This window comes from Lagenorhynchus albirostris, chromosome 13 (assembly GCF_949774975.1).
Source record: "Lagenorhynchus albirostris chromosome 13, mLagAlb1.1, whole genome shotgun sequence".
NCBI lineage: Eukaryota > Metazoa > Chordata > Mammalia > Artiodactyla > Delphinidae > Lagenorhynchus > Lagenorhynchus albirostris.
Window position 1 is genome coordinate 9,654,736 of NC_083107.1, and position 25,509 is coordinate 9,680,244.

At 55.3% G+C, this 25,509-nt stretch overlaps 2 protein-coding genes across 5 annotated transcripts; one reads left to right on the forward strand and one right to left on the reverse strand.

Annotated features, from left to right (window-relative positions):
• The first annotated feature begins 3,922 nt into the window (after window positions 1-3,922).
• On the forward strand, window positions 3,923-15,703 carry GPAT2 (glycerol-3-phosphate acyltransferase 2, mitochondrial). Its single transcript, XM_060169201.1, has 22 exons — window positions 3,923-4,152; window positions 5,076-5,200; window positions 5,334-5,447; window positions 6,161-6,234; window positions 6,612-6,716; window positions 6,944-7,072; window positions 9,489-9,588; window positions 9,988-10,121; window positions 10,439-10,538; window positions 10,639-10,851; window positions 11,192-11,311; window positions 11,480-11,562; window positions 11,899-12,017; window positions 12,675-12,745; window positions 12,819-13,077; window positions 13,166-13,314; window positions 13,496-13,573; window positions 14,089-14,220; window positions 14,303-14,423; window positions 14,524-14,589; window positions 14,821-14,876; window positions 15,227-15,703. The coding sequence occupies exons 1-22, from the start codon at window positions 4,071-4,073 to the stop codon at window positions 15,341-15,343; spliced, it is 2,547 nt and encodes an 848-aa protein (XP_060025184.1). The 5' UTR covers window positions 3,923-4,070; the 3' UTR covers window positions 15,344-15,703.
• Window positions 15,643-25,509, reverse strand: LOC132531440 (fumarylacetoacetate hydrolase domain-containing protein 2A). 4 transcript variants are annotated; one of them, XM_060169202.1, is made up of 9 exons: window positions 25,370-25,509; window positions 22,538-22,788; window positions 21,737-21,807; window positions 20,889-21,157; window positions 17,703-17,762; window positions 17,343-17,505; window positions 16,196-16,304; window positions 15,996-16,083; window positions 15,643-15,874 (listed from the first exon to the last, which is right to left on the reverse strand). In XM_060169202.1, exons 2-9 carry the CDS (start codon window positions 22,780-22,782, stop codon window positions 15,812-15,814), a joined length of 1,068 nt encoding a protein of 355 aa, XP_060025185.1. In that variant the 5' UTR covers window positions 22,783-22,788; window positions 25,370-25,509; the 3' UTR covers window positions 15,643-15,811. The 4 variants fall into 4 exon arrangements, 3 of the variants coding, with proteins under 3 accessions (XP_060025185.1, XP_060025186.1, XP_060025187.1); XR_009544105.1 differs by lacking the exon at window positions 16,196-16,304; XM_060169203.1 differs by lacking the exon at window positions 21,737-21,807 and having other exon boundaries at window positions 20,889-21,105.

The following is a 25,509-nucleotide window of genomic DNA, read 5'->3' on the forward strand; positions in this document are numbered from 1 at the left end:
TCTCATTGTGGTGGCTGCTCTTGTTGCGGAGCACAGGCTCTAGGCACACAGGCTTCAGTAGTCGTGGCACATGGGCTCAGTAGCTGTGGCGCATGGGCTTAGTTGCTCCACGGCATGTGGGATCTTCCCGGACCAGGGCTCGAACCCGTGTCCCCTGCATCGGCAGGTGGACTCTCAACCACTGCACCACCAGGGAAGCCCTGTTTGTTTGTTTTAAAAATGATGTCATTGTAGTATACCTGAATATCTATGGGAGTGAGTTTCCTGCCCACCCCCATTTCACTTAGGCATCTATAGACCTTTATTTCTCCTCACAGATTTCAGAGTAAGTTTACATAGCTGGAATTGTTATTGAGATTACAGTGAAGTTTAGATTAATTGAGGGAGAACTGACATCGTCATATATTGGGCCACCCCTCCCAAGAGTGTGGGATGACTACTTGGGGAGTGACTACACCCCCAATTTGTGCCCATCCAGCAATTAGCAGGAACTAGATTGTTTGATAAATCAATGCTAGGGAGGAAATCTCCAAGGGGGAAGGAAGAGAGGACCTGGAATGTTCCTCAGCACCAACTCCCTCTATTCAGCCAAGTCAGGCAACAGGGAGGACACACCCTGCTGAGCCCTAGAGAGAGGGGCCAGAGCCCCTCTGCCCAGATGAATGCCAGCCTAAGTCCTCTTTTCCAGATGACGTACAGAAGGATAGCCCATCTAATTCAGGGAACACTGGCCCCCAACCACAGGGCGGGCCTCTGGGCCCAGGGACCCAGTTGCGTGTGTTAGGACATTCTGGGTGATTCGGCCTGGCCTGAGCCCAAGGTGGGGCTCCCGAGGTCCAGTTCAGGGAGGGCCAAGCCCCAGTGAGTTTCTCTGTTTCCCCCGAGGTCTGGTCAGCTAGTCAGTCTGCACGGCAGCCGGCCTGCAGGTCTTGCTGCACCGCAGCTCCATGTTTTCTGCGCACTATTTGATGAGCACACTGAATTCTCAGTATCCCAACCAAGATGCAGGTCTGAGAGATGTGCTTCTTTTTAAATGTCCAAATTGCAGCAAACAACACAAACAAAACACATTTCTTCCAAAGAAGCAACAGGACTGAGGACAGAAACTCTGCTAGATGACAGACCTGGTCTCCGCCATCACAATCGGTGCAACTTTCAAGTCTGAATCATCCGTCTGAGCGGGGCTACTTCTGAACGTTAAGTTTCCCTAAGAAGGAATGGTGGGGACCTACTGGCAGCTGTGAAACTCAACTGCCTACACAGATGGCGTTCCCAGAACAAAGGGGCCTCAGGTCAATGCAAGTCTGTACTCTTAGGAGGCAACTTACTTCTAATTAAAGGTGGTCTTGGGTTTTTTGGGTTTGTTTTTGTTTTTTTTTTTCAGATTCTGAAGCTGAAGTGTACCCTGATACAAAAGAAGGGTAAGATGGGGGACAAAATGGATTCCGAAAATGCTAAAAGGACATTGCAACCTGGGTCAAAGGGAACGGACAGAAACATATAGCCTGCGTAGATAGACACAAAACTGCACAAAGAAGGTAGAGGAATGGCCACACCCTGGAGGGGAAGGGTGAGGGCAGTCAGATCAGGGCTGTCGAGTCAGAGAGCAGGTGGGGGTGTGAACCCAGCCAGGCTCTGATGTGACTTTGCTCAGTGTCACAGTGTTCTGAAACTGTGGGATTCTCTGGCTGTCATTACATGGAGGGCAGTGTAAGAACAAAGCACAATCATCCCCTCCTTCATTTATTCTGTACACCTTGCCTACTACTTGCTGGTCCCCTGCTGTGTCCTGGGAACAATCAAAAGATGAACGAACCTATGCAGTCCTCGTTCACCTTAAGTTAGGGCGGAGACAGGGTATTAATCAAATAAACACACGAATAAGCACACTGGTCACAGGGCCAGCTGAAACTCGGGCACCTCGTGACTGCAGTAAGTTCCTGACTGTGGTCTAGGGTTCTAATCAACAAAGGAAATGACACAGAGGAGGCCTGACTTGTTTTTCACGAACCAAAAGTGACTTCTGGTGATCTCTTTTCCAGGTGTCCCCAGTTTGGGATTTTGCGAGAGCCTACACTCCAACTTGGCAGCACGTGTACCCTGGGAACCTCTTTCATTAGAACTTGGCGGCCCACGCATCCTTATCCTTCGGGTACCCTGGGTCTCGCGGACGACTCCAGGGGTCCCCACGCACCTGCGTGGGGGTCCAGATGGGAAGGCGAGCAGCACACGACTTGGGACTCACTCAGGAGCCAAGGCCAGTCACGCTGCCCCCCCAACCCCGCCCACACACGCAGCCCCGCCTGTCCACAGTCAAGGCCGCGTGGTCACGCAGCGTGCGGCGCGGCAGCACGCCAGGGGCGGGGCTTCGGGCCCAGCGCGCGTCCCAATTGGCTCTCAGAGCTGCCTTTCAGACAGCGCTCAGAGGCCTTCCGGTAGCCCTTTTCGGCTGCTGCTTTGGCGGGAGTCGGCGGCTGGTGTGAGGTGAGACCTGCTGGGCTCGCTCCGGGACTGGGCCGTCTCGCACAAGGCCCAGGGCCACCCAGGGGCCTTCCCGCTTCGGGCGCCGACTCGGAGGGCCTTTCTGGGGCTTGGCAAGGGTTGGACGGAGCGCCGGCCCTGTAGGCCTCGCTGCGCAGGTGAGCCCCACTGTGGGGTCCGTGGCCTGAGGGGCAGCCCCTCAGAGAGCCTTGCTGTGCGTGGTCCTTGGCCTCTCGTCACCCTGGACCCAGGGCCCGTGCGGCAGACGCCCTTTTTTCCGTCTCGGGACAGTTCGGGGCAGCTCTTCTCGCCGTAGGTCTGTGAGGGCCCCGAGTTCTGAGTTCCCCCTCCCCCCGGGTGCGGGCCGAGGGGTGAAGAGGTCATGTTCAAGCCATGGTTCTTTGTAGGGAACAGACGTCCCAGACAGGGGAAGGGGTTTGGATGTGATTTTTTTTTTTTTTTTTTTTTTTGCGGTACGCGGGCCTCTCACTGTTGCGGCCTCTCCCGCTGCGGAGCACAGGCTCCGGACGCGCAGGCTCAGCGGCCATGGCTCACGGGCCCAGCCGCTCCGTGGCATGTGGGATCCTCCCGGACGGGGGCACGAACCCGCGTCCCCTGCATGGGCAGGCGGACTCTCAACCACTGCGCCACCAGGGAAGCCCTGGATGTGATGCTTTGGTCAAGCTCAGATGCGCACAGGGGCCGGGCATCTGGTGTGATTGACGCGGCGGCACACAGGAGGGCAAGTGCTGCGGGGCCAAAGGAACATGGGACAGTGACGCTGGGCTCCGGCCAGCGGAGGCCCTGTGGGGTGCATGCCAGAGACGTCAGGTCGCAGGGGTATTTTAACAACAGCCGCTGGAGACCCGGTTTGGTTTATTTTTTATTTTTAAATGTTGAGGTTAATTCATCGCATTTTAGAATATTGCAGGGCCAAAGAAAATACATCTGTGAATTGCATTTGGCCCTCAGGCAGCCAGTTTGCCGCCTCTGCTGTAGATGTCCTGCGGGGAGGGGCGTCCAGGCAAGAGCTACAGACTGATAGAGAGATCCCCATTGGGGGGGGGGGCTTGGGTGCTAGAAAGATCTATCCCAGAACTGACCTCTGGATTATGTGAGCTGAGTAGTTGACTTGGTTGGCGACTGCGAGTTACCCCTTGTCTTTTAGGGTTAGCATGGACCTAGTGGGGTTAGGTTTGAGAGTAGGGGTGTTCTGAGGCTGGGGAGCAGACATCCTCCTTGCAAAGCAGGCAGGACTCCTCAGATTGCAGCTTGGGCTTGGGGACTCCCTGTGCCAAGTGTCTGTGACTGGGGCTGTGAGAACATTTTCAAAGGAGGAAGTGCATTTGGGAGGAGGCTACCAGAGCCGTGCACTGGGGAATTGTGATCCTGGTACTGCTTTGGCCTCATGGTTCTAAACTGCTAACTGGGGAGAGGAGGAGAGACCCAGAGGAACTCTGGGAGAGGGAGTTACAGTCAGTCATCTAGCATTTCCTGGGTCCCTCCTCTGGGCAGGGCAAGCTGCTGGGCATACAGAGATGGTCAGTTGCAGCTCTTGCCCTCAGGATACTTTCAGATGATGTGGGGACATGAAGTCTCAGCCCTGGAGGAGGCTTCTTGCCTGGCAAGCTTGGGCTGGGGGAACCAAGGAAGAGAGGAAAAACCTAGAAGGTGATGCAGAGGCATCACGGACTTAGAGCCGTGGGCAGAATTTGGGGAAGTGGGAGGGAAGGGAGAAGGCACTCCTAAGGTAGGTATGTGCGCTGTAGTGGGGTTAGGGATAACATAAATAGCTGAATCAGCCTACCCATCAGGGACGTGGTGAGAGATCCGGGTAGAAGGGTTTTTAGGGCCCAGTTTCTGGGCTGGGAGGGGTTCAGTGCTGTCTTATAGAAGATAGATGTTATATTGTGGTAGGAAGGAGGGGGCTAAGGAGATACCAAGTGGGGTCTTCTATGCAGAGTGCTATGTAAGAGGATACCAGTTGTGGAAAAGTCTGTCATCTCCAGCCAGAAGACCATTCCTTGGGAACAGGTCCGTGTGGCATCTCTCTGTGTTCTGACCCCCCACCTGTCCCCCATCTAGTACCCTAGGCCCATTGCTGTAATGATTAAGTGGATAAAGGGCTGTCTTCTGGTGCCGAGGGGAAGGCCATCTGAGCAGGACCTGGTGGTCTCGTGACAATGGTCCTGTTCCTCTTTGGCAGTCTCACGCCTCCTTCCTGCCAGTCCAGCCTTGTTCCTTCCCTGTGCACAGAAAGGGTCTGAGTCTCTAGTACAGGCCCATCTGTGCTGTGAGATGGCAGGGTGGGTGTGGATGGTGAGACAAAACATCTCCTTCATGTTAGCCTGAGGGAGCCCTGATCTGAACACTCTGAGACCTTTTGAGGATAGTTGGCTCTTTGGTGGGACCAGTCGGGTGTTGGGGGGAAAGCTTTGATCTGAGCCAGCCCCCAGATTCCAGCCCTGGTTCTCACTGCTGCCGGCCTGGGTGTTGTCTGTCTGTCCTGGGGTGGGGGGGATGGGGCTCACTCCAGGAGCCCCTGGTTGTGGCCCGGATTCCAGTACCTCCTCCATCCTTCTTTCTCTCCCCAGGTCAGGTTCCTCTGGAGAGAGAGAGAGGCAGAGGCGGCTGGTTCCCAGATGTTATAGACCCCGTGGACACCATGTTGGAAGCCAGACTCCAAAGCCAGCAGAGAAGCAGCCAGCATGGTCGGGAGGTAGTGTAGCCTTTCCATTCCCAGGACACCCTCTGCTCTCCCGCCTCCCGTCCTGTGCCTCTCACTCCTGGAGCCTCCCTCCCTCTGCCAAGGACTTTGAGTCCTCTCATCTCTCCCTGTGGCCCTTTTCCAGACCAGCCTGTGGTCCTCAGGTTTGGGGATGAAGCTGGAGGCTGTCACCCCTTTCTTGGGGAAGTACCGCCCCTTTGTGGGTCGCTGCTGCCAGACCTGCACCCCCAAGAGCTGGGTGAGTGATGGTAGAGCCAGGCCCTACCTTGTGAAGCTTGGTTCTGGGAGCCATGGCTCCCACGGCCTTGGGAAGCAGCTTCCTTTATGTCTCCCTACCTCAGCCCTCCCCTGCACCTGCCTCTGCTGTCTTTCACGGAATGGGCGCACTAGTATTGGCTGGTTGTTGGTCCGGGGCTGGCTCCTGGCTCCCAGGCCTGGGAGAGTTGGGTGGGGAAGTATAAAGGGGCCTGAGAGGAGGTGTAGAGCACGGCCAGAGGGCTGGGGTCTGACTATGCCTGCATGAGTCCTGCTGTTCAGTTTTGGGGACACTGCCCACTCAGAGTCAGTGAGCACTCAGCACATGCTTGCAGACCTCTGTGTGTCGGTGCCGTGTGCTGGTGCTGATGGGACCCAGGGTTCTGGTGGGGATTTAGGCTACATGTTCTCTGCTGTGGATGAGAGAACTTCTCAGAGACTTCAATACGCTATTCTCCAAGAGGGTGATTCTACAGAGGATGCAGCCCTTCCATTTTGACCGTGGAACCCTCTTTCCTAAGTGAGCTTCAGGATCTGGGGTCAAACATCTTTTGGGAACTGCTGTGCTGTAATCCTGTCTCCTGGTAAACTCTATAGTCCATCAGGCAAAGACCACAGAAGACAGAGCAGGGGCTTTCCTTTGTGGGTTTGCAAAGGCCCCCCCAAGGACATGCTGTCCCTGCTCCTCTTGGGCAGGAGTCCCTCTTCCACAGAAGCATAATGGATCTAGGCTTCTGCAGTGTGATCCAGGTGAAGGAGGAGAACACCAGGTAGTCAGAGCTGGGGGTGGGGCAGGGTGGTGGGCAGGGCCCTTGGGTGCAGGGCTGCTGGGGCCCTGCTTTTGGTATCATTTTCTTTCTTCCTCTGCTCCAAACCCACAGGTGGGGACAGGCAGGCCTGGAGCTTTCCTGCAGTTCCTTCTGTGAGCTTTCAGGCCCTGGGCCTGCACCCTGCTCACTGGGGGGAGGGGTAGGAATAGGCCACAGGTGGGCAGGTGCCGCCTCTTCCTGCTCCATGATAAGCCAGGCTCAGGTGTTCCCAGTCCGTGGGGCTAGGGTGACCCCTTCCTGATGGAATGCCCTCTGTGGGCCCTAGTCAGGGGCGGGCCCGCTGAGAGATCTACCCCCTGCTCGGGGGCTGTGCCCAGGTTTCGGGGCTGGCTGGTTCGGAGGCTCTGCTATTTCTTGTGGTCACTGGAGCAGCACATACCCCCCTGCCAGGATGCCCCACAGAAGGTCGTGGAAAGCACTGGGTGAGGAGGCAGGGACTGGGGTCTGGCTGGTACTTCTGGGATCCTTGAAGGGATGACAAAGGCTGTAGGCAGGGCTGATTGAAAGGGCTGGTTTCGAGAGTGTTAGCTTGGTCTGGGGCCCTTCCTTAAAGATGGAGGGTGAAGACTGTGCCCTGGGGCTTCTGTGGGGCTGAGGGAAGTGAACTTAGGCCTGCTCCAGCCTGACACCACTGCCTCTCACACCACAGGGTTCAGAATGTCATCCTAGGGAGGGCCCCAGGAGGGGCTGGGGAAGGCCAGGTGCCCGGCCACGTGAAGAGAGAGGTACAGCGCATCTTGGGCCACATCCAGGCCCCACCCCGCCCCTTCCTGCTCAGGTAACTCTGTACTGAAGGGTGTTTTGGGCTGGGGCCTCTGCCCTTTGGGAGGGAGCGTTGGCTGGGCTTGGGTAAAGACTAGACTCCCCTCCTGGGGAGCTGGGTGTTATATTTACCGGTCTGAGTAAGCCCCTGATCTGGACACTGTGAGACCTTTTGAAGACAGCTGCCTTCTCAGTGGGACCAGTTGGATAAGGGGCAGGGGCTTTGATCTGAGCCAGCTCCCAGGTTCCAGCCCACGTTCTCACCACTGCTGGCCTGGTGGTGTGTATCTGTCCTGGGGGTTGGGGCTTGGGGGTCACCCCAGGAACCCCTGGTTGAGGCCTAGACTCCAGTACCTCCTCTATCCTTCCACCTTTCCCCAGGTCAGGTTCTTGTGGAGAGAGACAGGAGGTGGCTGGTTCCTCCATCTTATAGGCCCTCCTCTTCCCTCCCATATTCATCCTGCTGTCACTACCTGCTCCCTCCTGATCTGTCCTGCACAGGTCTGAGCTCCTCTTAGATACAGGACACTCTTCTGGGGAAATGGAGGGATGCACAGGTTAGAGTGAGGAGAGATACACACGCCTGCAAGAAGGACAGAACAAGGGCTAGGACTGAAAATACCTGGAGGGGAGGAAGGGACTTGTAAGCCAGGGACAAAAGGGGGAAAGGAGCCAGCCTTGGGGAGGTGAGGATGTGAGGGGACAGTTCTACCAGAGGGAAGAGCATGAGCTGTGGCTGCAGGAAAGGGCCAGGTTTGCTCAAGTAGCTGATGTGGTCGGAAGCTGGCAAGTGAGGGAGAGAGTTGTTGGAGACAAAACTGAGAGGTAGAAGGGCCCAGATATGCAGGGCCATACAAGAAGTTTGGATGTGACTTCCAAGTGCAGTGAAAACCAATGGAAAGGTTATAAGCAGAAAATGACAACAAGATTAATTGAGGTCAAGAGCAGAGAACAGATCATCTGGGGAGGCTCTTTTGTTAGTCCAGGTGAGACTAATGATGGGGGATGGGCGTGACAGTAGAACTTAGGAAGACGATGGAGAGACCAATATGAAATTATCAGGACTCACCGATGGATTGGAGGGTTGCAGTGGGAGCAGTGAGGGGGAAAGGGGAAGCTGCAGGAGAGCTGGGTTTCTGGCTGAGCACCTGGTGGTGTGGTTGGAGGGGAGGGGGCAGGCTTGGGGAGGAGCAAGTTTGGCCCACAAAAGGTGTTTTGGACATAAAGAGTTTCTGATACCTGACATGCTGGTGGAGACACTGAGGCAGCTGCTTATCTATATGAGTCTGGAGCTCAGAAGAGAGATTGGGGCCAGGAACGTGTATTTGCAGAGCTTTACCACATAGATGATGCTTCAAGCGGGGGGATGCTTGAGTCATTGAGGGAAGGAGGGCACAGGGCTGCACATGTCAGGCTTGGCTGTGTTGAAAGTGCTAAGAGGTCAACTGAGCAAGGACAGGAAGTAGAGGTTGTTGGTGACCTACGACTAGCCCTCCATGTGACAATTCTTTGGCTTTTTCGAGACTTCCAGTCCCTTGACCTGAGCACCTTTACACCAGCCATCAGTCCCCCCTCCTGTCTTTCCTGCCCCCCAGGCCTAGCTTCGATTCCAGGGCTCCTTGTGAGGAAAGTGCTCTTGGGAAGGAGTCACTGGGCACAACCCAGCTGTGTTTGAACCCAGCTACCTGCCTTCTCTGCACCTAAGCAGCCAAATGTCACTAGGGAAACTGGGTGGACCTGTTTCCTTTATAAGTGTGATTCTCAGAGGGGCACACTGCACTCTCCAAGGCTCCAATCTAGACTGCTCCTTCTCTAACTTATCCACTGTTGACCAAGCACCTCATGCTTCATGGAGGAATAGAAGCCATCAGATGAGGACATGCTGTGTGTCCCGCACATCTCCATGCTGCCTGTGTCCACGCTTCTGTCCTCATTTAAAGCCAGTCCTCACATTGGGCCTCTGGACAACCCCTCCCCAGAGATTTTGCCCCTTCAGCTATCTCCTTTCCTTCTTGTATCACTAACTCCTCCCTTTTTAGTTTACTTTTCCCAGCAGTTTGCAGAGACAAGGCCGGGTTATGCCTGGAGAGAGTCTTGGTTCTCTGGTCACCTTTGGGGTAAAAGGAGGCAGGGAGATAGATGCTTGGAGGCTGATACGAGGCAGCTGCGCCATGAGGTCGTCTTGGGAGACAGCAGCACCTTGCCGGCGCAGGCTGTGCTGTCAGGCCCCCCTGCTGGTCCCAGCACCCGCACTTAGCTTTCTCTCTTATCCAGCAGCTTCTGTGACCTCTCTGAACCTCACTTTCCTCTTCTGTAAAGTGGGGACAGTAGTAGTGCCCACTGTAGAGGAGTTCTGGCCGGCCCTCTGGGCTGCCGTGGGCTGCCTCGTGGGCCGCGCCCTGCCATGCCTCAGACTGGGCGCTGCTCTCCAGGCTGGTCAGCTGGGCACTGCTCCGGATCCTGAACTGCCTCTTCCTGAACGTACAGCTGCACAAGGGCCAGATGAAGATGGTCCACAAGGCCGCCCAGGCAGTAAGGCCCACCCTCCATTGGGACGGGGATGGGATGGCGGGGACAGAGGAGCAGAGGCTAGACCAAGCCCTGAGTCGGGACCAGCCCTATCAGCTGGTGGGAAAAATCCGGTGCTCTTTGACGACCTTCTCTTTGTGTCTCACGGTCCTGCTCCCACGAGGCTTCCTCTAACGGCTTTTCATCATGGTCTTAACAACCATTACGTCAATGCATTACCTTAAAAGCTGTTGACAGAGCTCCTCTGCTTTTGGGAGATGTGCTCAGAGGAAGAACTGCTCAGCTGAACCCTCCCTCCCTCCCTCTGGGGCTGCCCTGGGGCTGTAGGCACTAGGTTTTGGCTCCCTGCATCTTCAGGGTGGGGGGCGAATTGGCACTTCCCTTTGGCTCTCCCTGGAGCAGGGCTCGCCGCTCGTCCTCCTCTCTACCCACAAGTCACTCCTGGACGGGATCCTACTGCCCTTTGTGCTGCTCTCCCAGGGCCTGGGCGTGCTCCGTGTGGCTTGGGATCCCCGCACCTGTTCCCCCATCCTCAGGTAAAAGTCTTGTGCCTTTAGACGTACAAGGGAGAGGTCCCCAGGCCGGGACAGGGGTGTGTGGGGATGTCAGGCGGTATTCTGGCGGCAGCTCCCCGGAGGCCCTCTTCCTGGCCCCGGCCCCTCTGCTCTCAACTTTGTGCCACCCCAGCTTGTGGGGCTCAGACGGAGGGTCAGCTATGGGCTCTAGGACCATGCCTGGCCTCAGCGTGTTCAGGCAGGGCCCAGGCTGGCCCTGTGTGGACCAAGGCTCTCACTAGCCTCCTGCTTGGTCCCATCTCCTGAGCGCCTTCCCTCATCTGCCCTGTGCCCCACAGAGCTCTGCTGAAGAAACTTGGGGGACTTTTCCTGCCCCCAGAGGCCAACCTCTCCCCGGACAGCTCTGAGGGGGTCCTTGCAAGGGCTGTAGTCCATGCGGTGAGTGCTATGCCCAGTGGTTGTTTATGGGGCCAGGCCAGGGTATGGGGGCCTGTTGCTGTTCTGGCTTTGACACCTGCCTCCCCCCACCCACTTCCAGGCTGTGGAGCAGCTGCTGGTCAGCGGGCAGCCCCTGCTCATCTTCCTGGAGGAGCCGCCTGGGGCTCAGGGGCCTCGGTTGTCAGCCCTGGGTCAGACGTGGCTGGGACTGGTGGTGCAGGCAGTCCAGGTGGGCATCGTCCCAGATGCTATGCTGGTGCCAGTGGCCATCACCTACGACCTGGTTCCAGATGCACCCCGTGACACATACCACGTGAGACCCCCCTGCCCTGGGTACCTAAGTGGACACCATCTCCAGAGAGGAGGCACAATATTGTGTCTGTGGCTGAGTTCCCCTCCGGGCTTGGCTAAGTGGGGAGTGCAAAGGAATTTCAGCCCCACGGTCATTATCCTGTGGCACCTGCTAAGGCTGTTACAGTTATCCTCTCATTTCATACTCAAAAGACCTTGCTAGGGAGGGATTTCTCCTGTTTCACAGGGGAGAAAATGAGCTTGGAGAGGTCATGGTCATATAGCAGTTTGGGCCCAAGATGAAGTTGAGCAGAAAGCGTGCCCCAGGCAAGCCGGCTCCCCCAGCCCCTTTCTCCCTGCAGGCCTCGGCCCCACTGGGGCTGTGGACCGGAGCTCTGGCTGTCCTGTGGAGCCTGCGAGGCTGGGGCTGCAGCCGCCGAGCCTGCGTCCGTGTGCATCTGGCCCAGCCCTTCTCCCTGCACGTATGGACCCCACTGGGCAAGGCTGGGAGTACCTGGGGTCTGTCATAGGGCTTCTGGTGGCCTGGCCCTCAAGGCCACTTCAGGGGTAGTGTTACCTACTTCAGATGGGCTGTATGCAGGTCTCCTGGTGGGCCAGGGCAGACCACCTAAGAGCCTTGTCCTGGGCAGGAATACACCGTCAACGCCAGAAGCTGCTGGGGCAGCAGGCAGACCCTGGAGCAGCTGCTGCAGCCCATCGTGCTGGGCCAGTGGTAAGGGCAGAGGAAGATGAGGGTCTCAGGGGCAAGGCAGGCAGCTCTTAGGCCCTAGCTCGTGAGCTAGCACCCTCTCCTCCCAGAACCACAAACACATCACCAGCTCCAGCCTTCCCCCACCAAATAACTTGGGTCATCTGGAACCGTGCCAGGCACCCTCCTCGCCTGTAAGTTGAGTGTGGGTTTTGGCACACAGGCCTGGAAAGGACTAGGGTTACACAAGCCACCTCTTTCGGGGATGGGAAACGCCCTCACGTTTGAGAAAGCTCTGGGCTCCCCCATGATTGTTTTAGGTTTGGTCCCTTCATCTTGTGATCTCTGTCTCTATCCCAGTACCGTCGTCCCCGACACTGAGAAGGTGCAGGACTGGACCCCAGTAACCGGGCCCCTTCTGGCCCTCAAGGAGGAGGACCAGCTGTTGGTCAGGAGGCTGAGCTGTCACGTCCTGAATGGTGAGGGGAACCTCGGTCTGGCCTCTGAGGGAGGTTCCTGAACACTCTTTCTCAGAGCTGGCCAGTCGTCAGGGCCCTCCTTTCCAGGTGGGTTTCTGCACCTGCTCCCTCTTGCGTGGCCCACTTGGGACATGTGAAGAAGAGTGGAACACCTTCCCCTGCCCCTGAGGAGGGGGCCAGTCAGGGAGGACGTGATGGAGCCGCTAAGTGAGGGCACACAGGCGGCCGCCCAGCCCGGCTTCAGGCGCGTCACTTCACTCTCTTGAGGTGACATTAGCTCAACTGAACAATGTATGTAAGGGACGAAACAGTGCCTGGCACAGAGGGGGCTCTTAACAGCACTGTTACTACCATCTTCTCAAGTGTCCCTTCTGTGGCAGAGACTGTGGGTTGGTGGGTAGTAGATCTGCAAGAGGCAGGGACGGTCCCTGAGCTCCCAGCCTGGCTCTCAACGTGTATTTGGTAAACGCCACTTCTCCACTGGGGAGGGTGGCACCCACGAACCGAGCCTGCTCTCCCCTTCCCAGGGGTGGAGTCGTATGGGGGTGTGTATGGGGCTGCTGCTAGGGAGGTGTGTGCTGGACTGGGAAGGCTTGCCTGGTGACGGAGGGCCCGGGCTGTCAGGCCTCCGCCCCTGAGCAGCACCTCTGGCCCTAGCCTGCGTGGCGAGCTCGGCGGTGATGAGCACGGCCATCATGGCAACGCTGCTGCTGTTCAAGCACCAGAAGGTAGGGCACAGTGGGGTGGGGGCCTGGGGGAGGAGGCGTGGCCCTGCTGCTGAGCCCCTCACTGCCCACCCAGGGCGTGTGCTTCTCACAGCTCCTGGGGGAGTTCTCCTGGCTGACAGAGGAGACGCTGCTGCGTGGCTTTGACGTGGGCTTCTCAGGGCAGCTGCAGTGCCTGGTGCAGCACACGCTGAGCCTGCTGCGGCCGCACGTGGCCCTGCTGCGCGTCCGGCAGGGGGATTTGCTGGTGGTTCTGCGGCCCGGCCCAGGCCTCGCGCACCTGGCACGCCTGAGCTCCGAGATGCTGCCCGCCTTCCTGAGCGAGGCCGTGGGTGGTGAGTCCCTAGGGCCTGGGATGGGTGGGATGTGTGTAGGGGTGAGGGGACTGGTTTCCTTCCTCACGTCCGGCCCCTCCTCCCCCAGCCTGTGCCGTGTGGGGGCTGCTGGTGGGCAGGGTGCTGCCTGAGGGACCCTGGGAGCTGCAGGGCATCGAGCTGCTGAGCCAGAACCAGCTGTACCACCAGATCCTGCTGCTGATGCACTTGCTGCCGCAGGAGCTGCTGCTGCTGCAGGTCAGGCCTCTCCCACCAGCCCAGCTCAGTCCTGGGCCTCCCCTTCTTGGCTGTAGGAGAGGGCCCACGCTTGCCCGAGCCCTGACCCTAAGATGTGCTGTGGCAGTAGGTCTGGTCTCCGTCTCTGGCCAGGCCCCTGCCTGGCTCTCTTGAGGCCACATGGGTGCCTCTTTCTCCCCAGCCCTGCCAGTCTTCCTACTGCTACTGTCAGGAGGTGCTGGACCGCCTCATCCAGTGTGGGCTCCTAGTTGCCGAGGAGGTAGGAAGGGCAGCTGGAGACAAAGCCCCTGCCCAGGGTCTGGCCTCCTTCAGCCTCCCACCGAGTGACACCGGCCGCGGCTCCTCCTCTGGCTTGTGTGTGGGGGGTGCGTGCGTGCGTGTGTGTGTACAGCCCCTGGCCTAGCAGAAAGAAGCCTGGTCCCCGCCTCGCCACTCTCCGCCATGGAACTTGTCAGACCGCATCTGCCCTGGGCTCGTGTGTAGCTACAGTGACAGGACTGGACAAATGCACCTGAGGGTTTCTGCATAAGCCCCGCCCTCCACATTTCTTGTCCACGGGGGCTGTGGCCCTTGAGGGTGGGTGCTCACTTCCTCTCACTCCACAAGTTGGCTCCGCAGCTGTGATGGTCTGGTGTGGCCTGGGGCATCTTCCTGGGCTCCCCAGGTCTGCGTGTGCTGGTTTCACCTCCCTGGCTGGCCATGCGCCCGGCCTGGGGGCCTCGGGGCTGAACCTTGGCCAGCCTGACAGGGACCAACGGCTCCCATGGCCCTCAGACCCCAGGCTCCCGGCCAGCCTGCGACACCGGGCGGCGGCGTTTGAGTGCGAAACTGCTGTGGAAACCAAGTGGGGACTTTACCGACAGTGACAGCGACGACTTCGAGGAGGCTGAGGGCCGGTACTTCAGGGTGCGCTGGGAAAAGCCATCAGGGGAGGGGGGCCGTAGGGAGGCAGTGGGAGCTGCCCTCACCCTGGCCTGTCCCCCTCCAGCTCAGCCAGCAGTCACGCTGCCCTGACTTCTTCCTCTTCCTCTGTCGCCTGCTCAGCCCGCTGCTCAAGGCTTTTGCGCAGGCTGCCACCTTCCTCCACCGGGGCCAGCTGCCAGATACTGGTGAGGCCCGCGCGACTGCGGCCGTCCTGAGAGGTTGAGCGCTCAGGGTGGGGGCCCTGCCTGCGTGGGGCCCCAGGCCTCAGACCTCTCTCTCCCACAGAGTCGGGCTACGCGGAGCAGCTGTTGCGGTTCTTAGAGGCCACCGCCCAGGAGGAAGGGTTCTTCGGTGAGTCCCGAGCAGCCAGCCCAGGCCCTGGGAGGCGAGGAAGTTTTGCTGGTGGCTGCCTCCCGCTAGTGGGCAGTGAAAGCCCAATTCCAGGAAGGCCGGCTGAGGGGTACAGAGAAGGCCTTTGGGTCCAGCTTGAGCCCTATCCTTTGGTTGTCCTGTCCTTAGACAAGAGGAGAAGAGCTGGGCCCCGGGGCTCCCTTCCGTAGCCTTCACTTCTCTTTCCTCCAGAGTGTGTGGACCCAAATCTCGCCATCAGTGCCGTCTGGACCTTCAGAGACCTGGGGGTGAGAGGGGCCAGTCTCTCCGCCCTTCTGTCCCCCTGCCTCCCACTCCCATACCCTGAAAGAGCTGCTCAGGGGAGCCCAGCTGTACCCACCCTGGGATCTCCCCAGCGTCTCCCACGAGTAGGTGTGGTGATAGTAGTTGTTGGAGAAGGTAGGACAGTTTTCCTGCCCCTCTCAGTCTCCCAAACCCCTGGGTCATTCTGCTCCTGGGTGGGGCCCTGGGGGTGTTTTGAGAGGCAACGTTTGCCCTCAAACACCGAGGCTTACGGGGCCACAGGTCTCACTGCAGTTTTCCAGGGGAGGGGCACAGCGCCCGTGGCGAGTGCTCAGAGCCCTTCTCTGTGGCCCAGGTGCTGCAGCAGATGCCCAGCCCTGCAGGCCCCATGCTCCACCTGTCCCCCACCTTTGCCAGCCGGGACAATCAGGAAAAGCTGGAACGGTTCATCCGGCAGTTCATCTGTAACTAGAACTAGGAGGAGGGGCCAGCGTTGAGACCTCCCAGCCCCAGAGCACAGCTGTGCCCTGGAGCCAGAAGGCTGGCCTGGGAGGAGCTGCAAACCCTCACCTGGACTATAACATCTTTGAGGTCTGACTGCCCCTCGCCATCTCTTGCTTTCCGCATCCTCTGGTGTGATAAACGAGAGGACTGGATGAGTCCTCTTTTCCCAAGCTCAGCAGTGTCTTTCTTTTTGGTGTGACTGTGGGTATTTGCTCTTTCCTTCCCCACTGTGTGAGAATGCCCTATCTCACTCCTTGAAACAAATCCTAAAGGAAGCCAAAAAGAAGTTTATTGAGGAGGACAGCACCATCTCCTCCCCGTCTACCTCGAAGAGGAGCTACTCAGGGGGGCTGGCACTGCGCCTCTTCCTGTGCTGGACTCAGTGGGAACGGATGCTCCCACCTTGTCGTAAGTCCACGGCCCGCGGTAGAGGCCGTCACACCACCTTGTTGACGATGACACCTAGTTGCTCGATCTCACACTGGACTTCATCACCCTTCTGCAACAGAGTGGGCCGTGAGGCGGTCAGTCCTTCGGTGTGGCACATACACAGGCCTGGATTTCTCAAGTCTGAGCCCACCCTGCCAGGCCTTCTTCCTTTCCTCGTTTAGCCAACCTACCTTGAGAAAGACAGGAGGTTTTCTGAATACACCAACACCTGGGGGGGTCCCGGTCAGGATGACGTCCCCTGGGAAAAGAGTGACGAACCTAGGGCAAAAGGGCCAGGTGAGACCAGGGGCCGAGGTGGCTACAGCCTGCCATGGAGCGCTCGGTTTAGCCTCCAGGTGGGTGTTGGGGGGCAGGGCTCCATCCCACTTACTGGGAGACCCAGGCTATTAGCTCTTCTGTCTTAAACACCATCTGGTTGGTGCTGCTACTCTGGACCACCTCCCCATTCACTCGGCAGCAGATCTTTAAGTTGTGCGGATCTGAAATGCAAAAACAACACTTTGGGGTTCTCCCTTCTTTCCCTCAAACCCCTCCCAATCAGCTAGAAAATGAAAGCACAAGGAGACCTTGTGACTCGCCAGGTGAGAGGGTTGTGTGCTGGACTCCCTGTGCTTGGTCCTGGCACTCCCTACCCTGGAACTGTGTGTGGACACTGGCCTCCTCAGGCCTCCCTGTATCCACCACAGAGCAGAGTGCCTGCCAGTGGTCCCTTGGGTGGGTTAAGGAGGGGATGTTCCAGACTCTCAAGGAGGAGAGAAAAATGGCTGTTTCTGCCTTAAGAAACAGATGTCTACCCACAGCAGAGGCTGACTTGGCACAAGCAGGAGTAGTGAAGACTCCTACACCTGAAGGCTTACCTGTAATACTGTCCCGAGTAGACAGTACTTCTAACTTTTCGGTGTTTTACACATTCACAAACACACCCCCCAGGGATCACCATTTAACTTCTCTGATGACTGACTGCACGGGGTGGCGTAAGGCTGAACTGCATGGACGTGGCCCTACCCAGATGGCTGTGCTCTGTCCTCTTAAGCACCGTCTCTCTTCCTGGCTCTCACAGGACCTCACTCAGCCACCGTGTAGGCAGGCAGCAGCAGCTACAAGCAGCAAGGGCACAGTGAAGGTGCAGGGGGCTCTGGAACAGCCGTTCTCTGTGATGCTCAAAGGGCAGCTCTGCTGCTTTCCAACTTAAAAGACTCTCCCGGATGGTGGCAGCTAGAGGAAGCCTGACCCACCCATCCTGAGAGAACTGCTTCGTTATTCACTTCATGAATGCAGATTCACCACCTCTGCAACTGCAGCTCTCTGTGGGGTGAGGGGACAGGGGGAGGCCCAGTGGAGAACTCATGGCCCACGTTGAGAGATGTGCTCTAATATAAGCAATCAACGAAAGGGCAGCCGGGGATAGGGGCCCGCGTGGAGCCATGCCCCTCCTCCCACTTCCCGGAAAGCTGCTTTCTCTTCACTGATGTATCTAAGAGCAACAGGAGTCACCCAGTGGGCTGTCAGAGACCTACCTGCTACACTGTCCTTGGTCACCAAGGCAGGGCCCAGGGGGCAGAAGGTGTCAAAGGTTTTTCCCAGCAGCCACTGCTTTCCATTGCGTCTCATTTGCCAGTCACGAGCAGTCACGTCATGTGCCACAGTGAAGCCAGCCACATGGGCCATGGCATCTGTGGCCTATGGGGGGCAGGGGGTTTGGCCAGATTGGAGGTTAAATCATGATGACACCAACCCCTGTAACAAAGGATCTCAAAGCCTTGGTCCCACGTTAGTGGCCAGAGGTGGTGGATGAGAGGCAAGGCAGGGTCAGGAGCAGGTAGATGCCAACCGCCTCCCAATGCCAGGGACAGATGGCACTGCCCTTTCCACCTCACCTTGATGTGCTTGCCTTTCTTTCCAATGACCACAGCCAGCTCCACCTCCCAGTCCACCTCCTGTAGAGCGGGAAAGGAGCAGTGAGCTGCTGGGCTCTGGGCCCCGCTCCTCTGCCGAGGGGCTACACACTGCCTCGGGGCCAGGGCCTCTTAACAGTGGGGTTGACTGCCGGCCCCCATTTGTAAGACCTCGAGCCAGAGTGGAGTGAACAGTAGGGGAGGTATCATGTGCAGACCCATCAACTGGGCAGTGGCAGGCAGCACCCCTAGAGGCAGGCAGAGCTCTCCGAGCGACTGCAGAAGAGCAGCCTTTGTCCGGGGAGGGAGTTTAAGAGTCACTCTTGATACTTCCAGAAAAGGATGAATACCAAGTAACAGCAGCTAACCCTACTGTGTGCCGGGCACTACTCTAAATGCTTTAACGCACTAACTCAAATAATAACAAGAAAAAGATCGACATGCCAAAATAAATGTGGGCCAAAGGCTTGAATAAGCAATTCACAAAAAGAAATACACATGGCCACAAAAAGGAAAACATGCTCAGCCCTTTCCATAAACCACAAAGTGCCCTATAAAATAGATAACAATTTAGCCTTTCAAACTGACTGCTCTTTCTAACAGTGACAACCAGAAACACAAAAAAGAACTGGGTTCCTTGGGGAAATGGCTAATTCCAAGTCTGAGACAGAGTACAAGATGAGCCTGCAATAGCTTGGCCACAGCAAGGAAGTACTCAGAAAGTGATACAGATGGGGGCCATCTTGAAGGCCCTCCCTGGCCAAATTAAGACCCTTTGAGTATCAAAAAGAATGTAAATGATGGACTATGACATATTGAATAAAACTAAAAATCAGGAATTTACAGTGATACTAAAGGGACATGGGTTAAAAAAAAAAAAAAAGGAGGGAAGCAGTGTTTCTTCAGAGTACCAGCTAATAAAAGTGCACAGACAGAAAAAATCACCTTTTTCTAACGCTTACTGCAATAATGGATTCAGGTAAGGATGACCAGATGATCCCTGGATGAAAAATTGTGAGGCAATAAGATAGTCACATGGTTTCAATGTCTACCCTGCAGACTGTTTACTAATTACCACAGTGAAATGTACCTTTACAATGGAGAGGTCACGTGAGCATCAAGTAAACTAAGGGATCAAACTTTAGGGCCCGACAAGAGTCTCCCAGTGGGATGCAATACAAGTACACACCTGTTGCTACAGACTGAATGTTTGTGTCCCACCCCCCCACCCCCCAATTCATATACTGAAACCTAACCCCCAAGGTGATGGTATTAGGAGGTGAGACCTTTGAGAGGTGATTAGGTCATGAGGGTAGAGCCTCCATGAAGAGGATTAGTGCCCTTAACAAAAAGAGATCCCAGAGAGCTCCCTTCTACCACGTGAGGACACAGTGAAGAGACAGTCGTCTATGGACCAGGAAGTGGGCCCTCACCAGGCACCAAATCTGTTGGCACCTTGATCTTGGACTTCCTCGACTCCAGACTGTGAGAATTAAATGCCTTGTTTATAAGCCATCCATCCATCCATTCTGTATTTTGTAATAGCAGCCTGAACAGGTTAAGAGACCTATGTAGAACTGGACAAAAATGTTTAACCTGAATCTAATCATGAAGAACCAACCAGACAAATCCAGAGTGTGAGACATGCTATGAGACAACTTGCCTGGTTTCTTCAAAAAGTGTCATTAAAGATAAAAAAGGGCAGGGGGAAAAATTGCTTGAGATCAGGGGTCGGCAAGCTATGGCCCACAGACCAAATCCTTGCTTGTTTGCTGTCTGTTACTGTAGACAAAATTTTCCTGGAACACAGCCATATTCATTCATTCACGTATCAGCTATGCAGCTTTCATATTTCGCAATGGCAAAGCTGAACTGTTGCAAAAGAAACTATTTGGCACTCAAAGCCTAATACTAACTGGCCCTTTGAGAAAAAGTCTGCGGATCCCTGTTCTAGATAAAAGGCACTAAAGAGACATAACCAAATACAATGTATGACCTTGACTGATCTTGGACCAAAACCAAAAACCAAAAAACAAAACAGGACCCAAATTAAAAGTCATCTTTGGGGGGGCAATTGGGAATATTCCCAATTGGACTGTATATTAGATATTACTCATGTTAACTTTCTTAGTTGTGATAATGGTATTATGGTCATGTAGGACATTGTCCTTATTCTTAGGAGATGCATGTTGAAGTTTCTATGAGTGAACTGTCTTAATGTCTATAACTTACTTTCAAAGGTTCTTCCCACTCCCCCTCCAAAAAAAGTGTGTGTGTGCCCGTGGGACATGAGGGAAGGAGAGGAAGAGGGACAGGGGGAGGAAGAAGGAGGGAGAGGAAAAGCAAATACGGCAGAATGTTAACCGTGAATCCAGGTGAAGAGTCTGGGTAGTCACTGTACTTTTTTTCAACTTTCCTGTAATTTCCAAAATATTCCTAAACTAAAAATTTGAAAGTATTAGTAAGGGTACATACACTGCTGGTAGACATGTAAATTGCTTTTGCAACTTTTCTTAAGGTCACTTTGGCTGATTTTTGAAACCCTGCCTACACTCTGACAAAGACATTCAAATTCTAAGAGTTTGTTCAAAGGAAATAATCACACATTCATGGATGTGCAAAGTCTTTTCTATAAGGAGGTTCACTGCAACACTACTTATAAAAGCTAAAAACTGGAAACAGCCTATCTAGCAATATGAGGACTACTGAATAAATTATGGCCATTGATACAATAGAAAACTAAGCAGTAACCTAAAAAATGTCAGGGGAGAATATTTAATGGCATGAAGAATGTTCTTGCTGGAGACTTAACTAAATGGTAGGCATATGTACAGTATAAATAGAAACAGGAACAGAAAAACACTGGGAAGATATACAGCAAAACATAAATGTTGCAAGCCCTGGGCAGTGGGAACATGGGTGACTTTTCTTTACGTTTATCTGTATTTTACTAATTTTCTATAATGCAAGTATATTACTTTTGTAATCAGGAAAAGATATAAATTAACTTCTCCCCCCACCACCCCCGAGAGCAGTCTTATTACTGTATAATCCCCTGGAGTTTCTGTTTAATGCACTAATGAGCAATAGATGGTTCCTTTAGGCTGGAGGCTGAGCACCTGTGTGATGGGCCCCAGTGACTCGGGGGCACAGTGGGGAGGCACCAACCTGACTCTCAGGAGGGAGGACGACCTCGTCGTAGGGCCCCACGATGGAGCTGGAAAACTTGCTGAAGATGATGGGCTCCTTGGGCACAGGCACGTTCTGCTCTTTGCAGTGGTCCACATAGTTCATGCCCACGCACACCACCTTGTCTGGCCGTGTAACTGGAGCCAGGAATGTCACTTCTGACCGTGGTAGGACTGGCAACTGGGCAGCCAGGGCTCTGCAGAGACCAGAGCAGGAGAGAGGGGCACTCTGGGGAGATCCTGCAGCAGCTACAAGTTTTTAAAATGTATTTTCTAGATCAACCATCAGAGTCAGCAGGAAAATCAAGCCCAGTTACTGTCCTTTGATATCAGAGCACTGTTTATATTTATCCAGTGTTGATTTCCTCTCCCCCATTAGGTAATACATGTCCATGTAAGAGAATTCAAAAGGTGCAAATGGGAATAATGGAAAGGTCTCTCTTCTACACCTTCTCCTAGTCACGCTGCTCCAGCCCTGGAGACAACCACTGTGTCCTACGTAGCTCTTCACAGCCATTCTATGTATACTCTTCTCCCATCTTTTTTTTTTTTTTTTTTCTTGCGGTACGCGGGCCTCTCACTGTTGTGGCCTCTCCCGTTGCGGAGCACAGGCTCCAGACGCGCAGGCTCAGTGGCCATGGCTCACGGGCCCAGCTGCTCCACGGCACGTGGGATCTTCCCGGACCGGGGCACGAACCCGTGTCCCCTGCATCGGCAGGCGGACTCTTAACCACTGCGCCACCAGGGAAGCCCTCCCATCTTTTTTTATGCAAATGATAGCACAATTATATATACCTTTTAAAAATATATATATTTTAGAGATCTCACCATAACAGTATACAGCTTCCTCGTTTTCGTATGGCTGCCTATTACTGCACAGTAGAGATACACCCAATTTTCTAATGAGGGACACAGAAGTAGTTTCTCATCTTGCGAGAATATGAAAGTAGGGGAAAAATACTGTTACCAACACTGTATGCTGTCAAACATCTGCATTTTTTGTCAGTTAAATAGGTGAAAATGACACCTCAAAGTGGTTTTTTGTTTTGAGGGGTTTTTTTGCCATACCACGCGGCATGCGGGCTCTTAGTTCCCCGACCAGGGATCAAACCCTCGCCCCCTGCAGTGGAAGCGTGGAGTCTTAACCACTGGACCGCCAGGGAAGTCCCCTCAAAGCGGTTTTTAATTTACTGTTCATCAACACCTTTAGACCAGATTCCACAGGACTCCTGGCTTCAGGGAGGCCTCTACCTAATCTAGCCCAAACCCAAGAACCATCTTTAAGAACTCTTTGCAGTCCTCTCTCCTAATGAGCTTTCCAAGATGCCTCTTAGGATCCCAGGTCCCAGCCCCTCAGGCAAGCAGGAACTTAATCTCCCAGGGAAGGCAGTGCGACAAAGTAGAATTCTGGCCCCACCACCAAGAGTGTGGCCTTCGGATGGTCAATCATCCTCCTTGGGCCTTGGTTTCCCCCTCTGTAAACTGAGGATGTTGTCATAAAAGATTTCTAAGGCTCTTCACTAAGGGAACAGGTGAGAAATGAAGGCTGGGGTGCAAAAGAGGAGGCGGGTGGGAGGAGGGAGGGGGAATGGGGCAGCTGCGGCAGGGCACTGCTGCCTGCTGACTTACCTCTTTGCCACTGAGAGAGCGGCCTCTCCCTGCCCCAGGAACTCTATCATCGTCTTGGGCAGTGTGGGGTCAAAGGCGCTGAGGTTGATGACACCTCCACCATTCCCTGACTCCAGGCCCAGATGAGGTCCCGTCAGGTGGGGTGCCCGGAACTGCACCAATCTCATGTCTCTGGAGGGTTGAAAGGGCCAACGCTGAGCCTGCAGCAGAGCCGTGAGCCACCTTCTTCTACCAGAGACCAGCATCGGAGCCTATGGAGAAAAAAGTGGGTCCTAGGGGATGGAGACAGTCCGAAGCCATCACTGGGGCTCCCAGAGCTCCTCAAGCTGCAGCCCAAGTCCTCTTGCCCCATGAGCCATTCGTGGCTCACCACATGGGAAGTGGTCCAGGTTTTCACTTATTTCACGTGTTTCAAATGGAACATTTCTAGAGAAGCAACTACTTCATGCCAGCCACTGAGCTAGGCCCCAGGGATTCCAGCCTTCCGTCAACCAGTGCTTTCTGAAAGCTTACACTGTAGCGGGCACCACTGGGGCACCGGGCAGACAATGCAGGTCAGACACACTCAGCCCTGCCATCCTGCCTGCAGGGGAGACTGATGTTAACAACGGATGCCGTTAAGTAGGATTCTGCAATTGGGACTGCTGCTGTGTAGATCAAGGGCCCTGTCTTTGTTTCTTGAGGAAGTGTGGGCTGGGCTAAGATGAGCAGGGCTAGGAATTAGTTAAGAGTGGGGCCCAGCGTGAGCAAGAGATCACAGGTGAAACTGGCTTCACAGCTGCTACAGGTAGTTTTTTAAATGCCAATTTGATCCTGTTACCCTCCTACTTAAAATGCTTTCCACTGCTCACATGACCAAGCCAGAACCCCCTCCAGGCTGTCGCAGCCTTTTAGGAGCAGCCCCCAGCTGCCTCTCCAGGCAGTAATTATTTAGTGGCTCCTGTGCTGGAGTACAGGCTGCCCTAGGAAAGAGGCTGCAGACAGAGGGCAGGGTCTACGCCTGACAGGCATCACGGGGCCATCTCCCCTCTGGGTTCTGGGGCCACAACTGTCTCTTTTGCTGCCGAGCCCACAGTGCCTGGCACTGTGCCTGCCACACAGAAGGCTCTCAGCTACTCTCTGTTCAATGATCAAATGCCAGAGGCAGGGGCTTGACTTTTCACTACTTGGGAAAATTTGGTGATTGTCAGCCTCAGGAGGGGCAGCTGTGCCTTCCCTCCTAATATCACTTAGAAAGTATCAACAAGGCTCAGGCTCCATTTTGAGTTCTAGGCTCCACGCAAAGACAAACCCCATTCTCTTCTTTTGTTTCTGAGTCTGGCCTCCACCCCAACAGTCCCTCCTCTTCATGGTTCCTTGCCTTTAAAAGTAGCCTTTTAGAGATTCCCTGGTGGCGCAGCGGTTAAGAATCCGCCTGCCAATGCAGGGGACACGGGTTCAAGCCCTGGTCCAGAAAGATCCCACATGCCGCGGAGCAACTAAGCCCGTGCGCCACAACTACTGAGCCTGCGCGCTAGGGCCTGCAGGCCACAACTACTGAGCCCACGTGCCACAACTACTGAAGCCCGCGCGGCTAGAGACAGTGCTCCGCAACGAGAAGCCACCGCAACGAGAAGCCCGTGCACCACAACGAAGAGTAGCCCCCGCTCGCCACAACTAGAGAAAGCCCGCGTGCAGCAACGAAGACCCAGTGCAGCCAAAAATAAATAAAATAAAAAATAAAAGTAGCCCTTTATGCTCAAGCACGTGGAGGTCATCCCAGACTCCTGGCTCTCTGATGATTCCATCTACCTTGTTCAGTTAAACACTCATTAGATCCAGGTCAATGATCTGATCGCTGTGCTGGCCGATGAGTTTAACCAGAAAACTAGGAGTTCTGAACCTCCCACCCTCCTGTCTTACACAAGCACCAACCATGCCACTGTCAGGGGCTGTTCAAGCTAAAATGTATGCACTCATATACTCCACACACTAAGGTTATTATCCCACTGCATGCCAGGTGTTACTTTGTTTTACCTACAATGGCTGATTTAATTCTCTTGACAGCTGTGGACGGCAGGGGCTGTTGGTCCCATTTCACAGATGAAAAAACTAAGGCTCGAAGAGGATAAGGGATTTGCCCAAGTTCCCAAGGACAGGAAAGAACTGGGACTTGAATCCAAGTCCAGGTGAGGAGTTGGACACTTTAGCCCAGAGGTGGTGGTGAGAAGTAGGAACCTCCAACAGGAAATCTTCTGGAGGCCCAGCAACACCCTGCATGCCCCAGGGGAAACTGGATCTCCTGCTGGCTACTGCCTCAGGGATAAGGCTGGTCACCTGCTCTCCCAGATAACCGCAGGCCCCACTGACTGCCCTTCCCACATGACAGGCCCTTGCAGGTTCTCATTCCGCCCTCCAGCAATTCCCTCAGGCTGAGCGCCTCATTTTACAGAAGGGGCACTGAGGCTGAAGGAGGTGAAGTCACCTGCTGAGGTACCTGAAAGTGGTCCCGCTGCTCCTGCGGGAACCACTGTGCCGCAGAGCCTGAGCTCAATCCAACTCTGGGAAAGGGTCCGTAAGCAAAGAGGCAGGGACATGGAGTTTCAACGGCGCAAGTGAGACAAAGGTTTGCACCTGGGACCGCGTCCCACCATCCACTCGCCTGGGCCCCTGTGCCAGTCCCCCACTTCCCCTGTATGGCCAGCTCCATCCCCTGCACTCAGTGGGCGCCCAAGAGGGCCCGCCAGCCCAGTCCGTGTGGTCGGAGCGGCCGGGCACCAGAGTCCAGTCCTGCCCTCAGCCGGAGGCCCGGAGGCCCGGTGCACCCCGCCGTCTGGCCTAAACCTAACCTACCTGGTGCCCTGTGCTGCCGGGATAGGACTCGCGGGCCAGAGGCCAAGGTCACCAGGCGCCTGAGCACAGGTACTACGTCCCAGAGACCGCAACCGGCCGCTAGTTCTAACGCTGCGGCGCTGGTCGCCGCGCGGCTCCTC

Coding starts and splice junctions, on each gene's coding strand:
- GPAT2 (XM_060169201.1), top strand. CDS start 4,071: ATGAAGTCTCAGCCCTGGAGGAGGCTTCTTGCCTGGCAAGCTTGGGCT. Junction 10,539..10,638: donor CAAGGGCTGTAGTCCATGCG/GTGAGTGCTATG, acceptor ACCCACTTCCAG/GCTGTGGAGCAGCTGCTGGT. Junction 14,221..14,302: donor CTGAGGGCCGGTACTTCAGG/GTGCGCTGGGAA, acceptor GTCCCCCTCCAG/CTCAGCCAGCAGTCACGCTG.
- LOC132531440 (XM_060169202.1), bottom strand. CDS start 22,782: ATGCTGGTCTCTGGTAGAAGAAGGTGGCTCACGGCTCTGCTGCAGGCT. Junction 16,305..17,342: donor GACCAAGGACAGTGTAGCAG/GTAGGTCTCTGA, acceptor TTTGCATTTCAG/ATCCGCACAACTTAAAGATC. Junction 16,084..16,195: donor CTAATAGCCTGGGTCTCCCA/GTAAGTGGGATG, acceptor CTTTTGCCCTAG/GTTCGTCACTCTTTTCCCAG.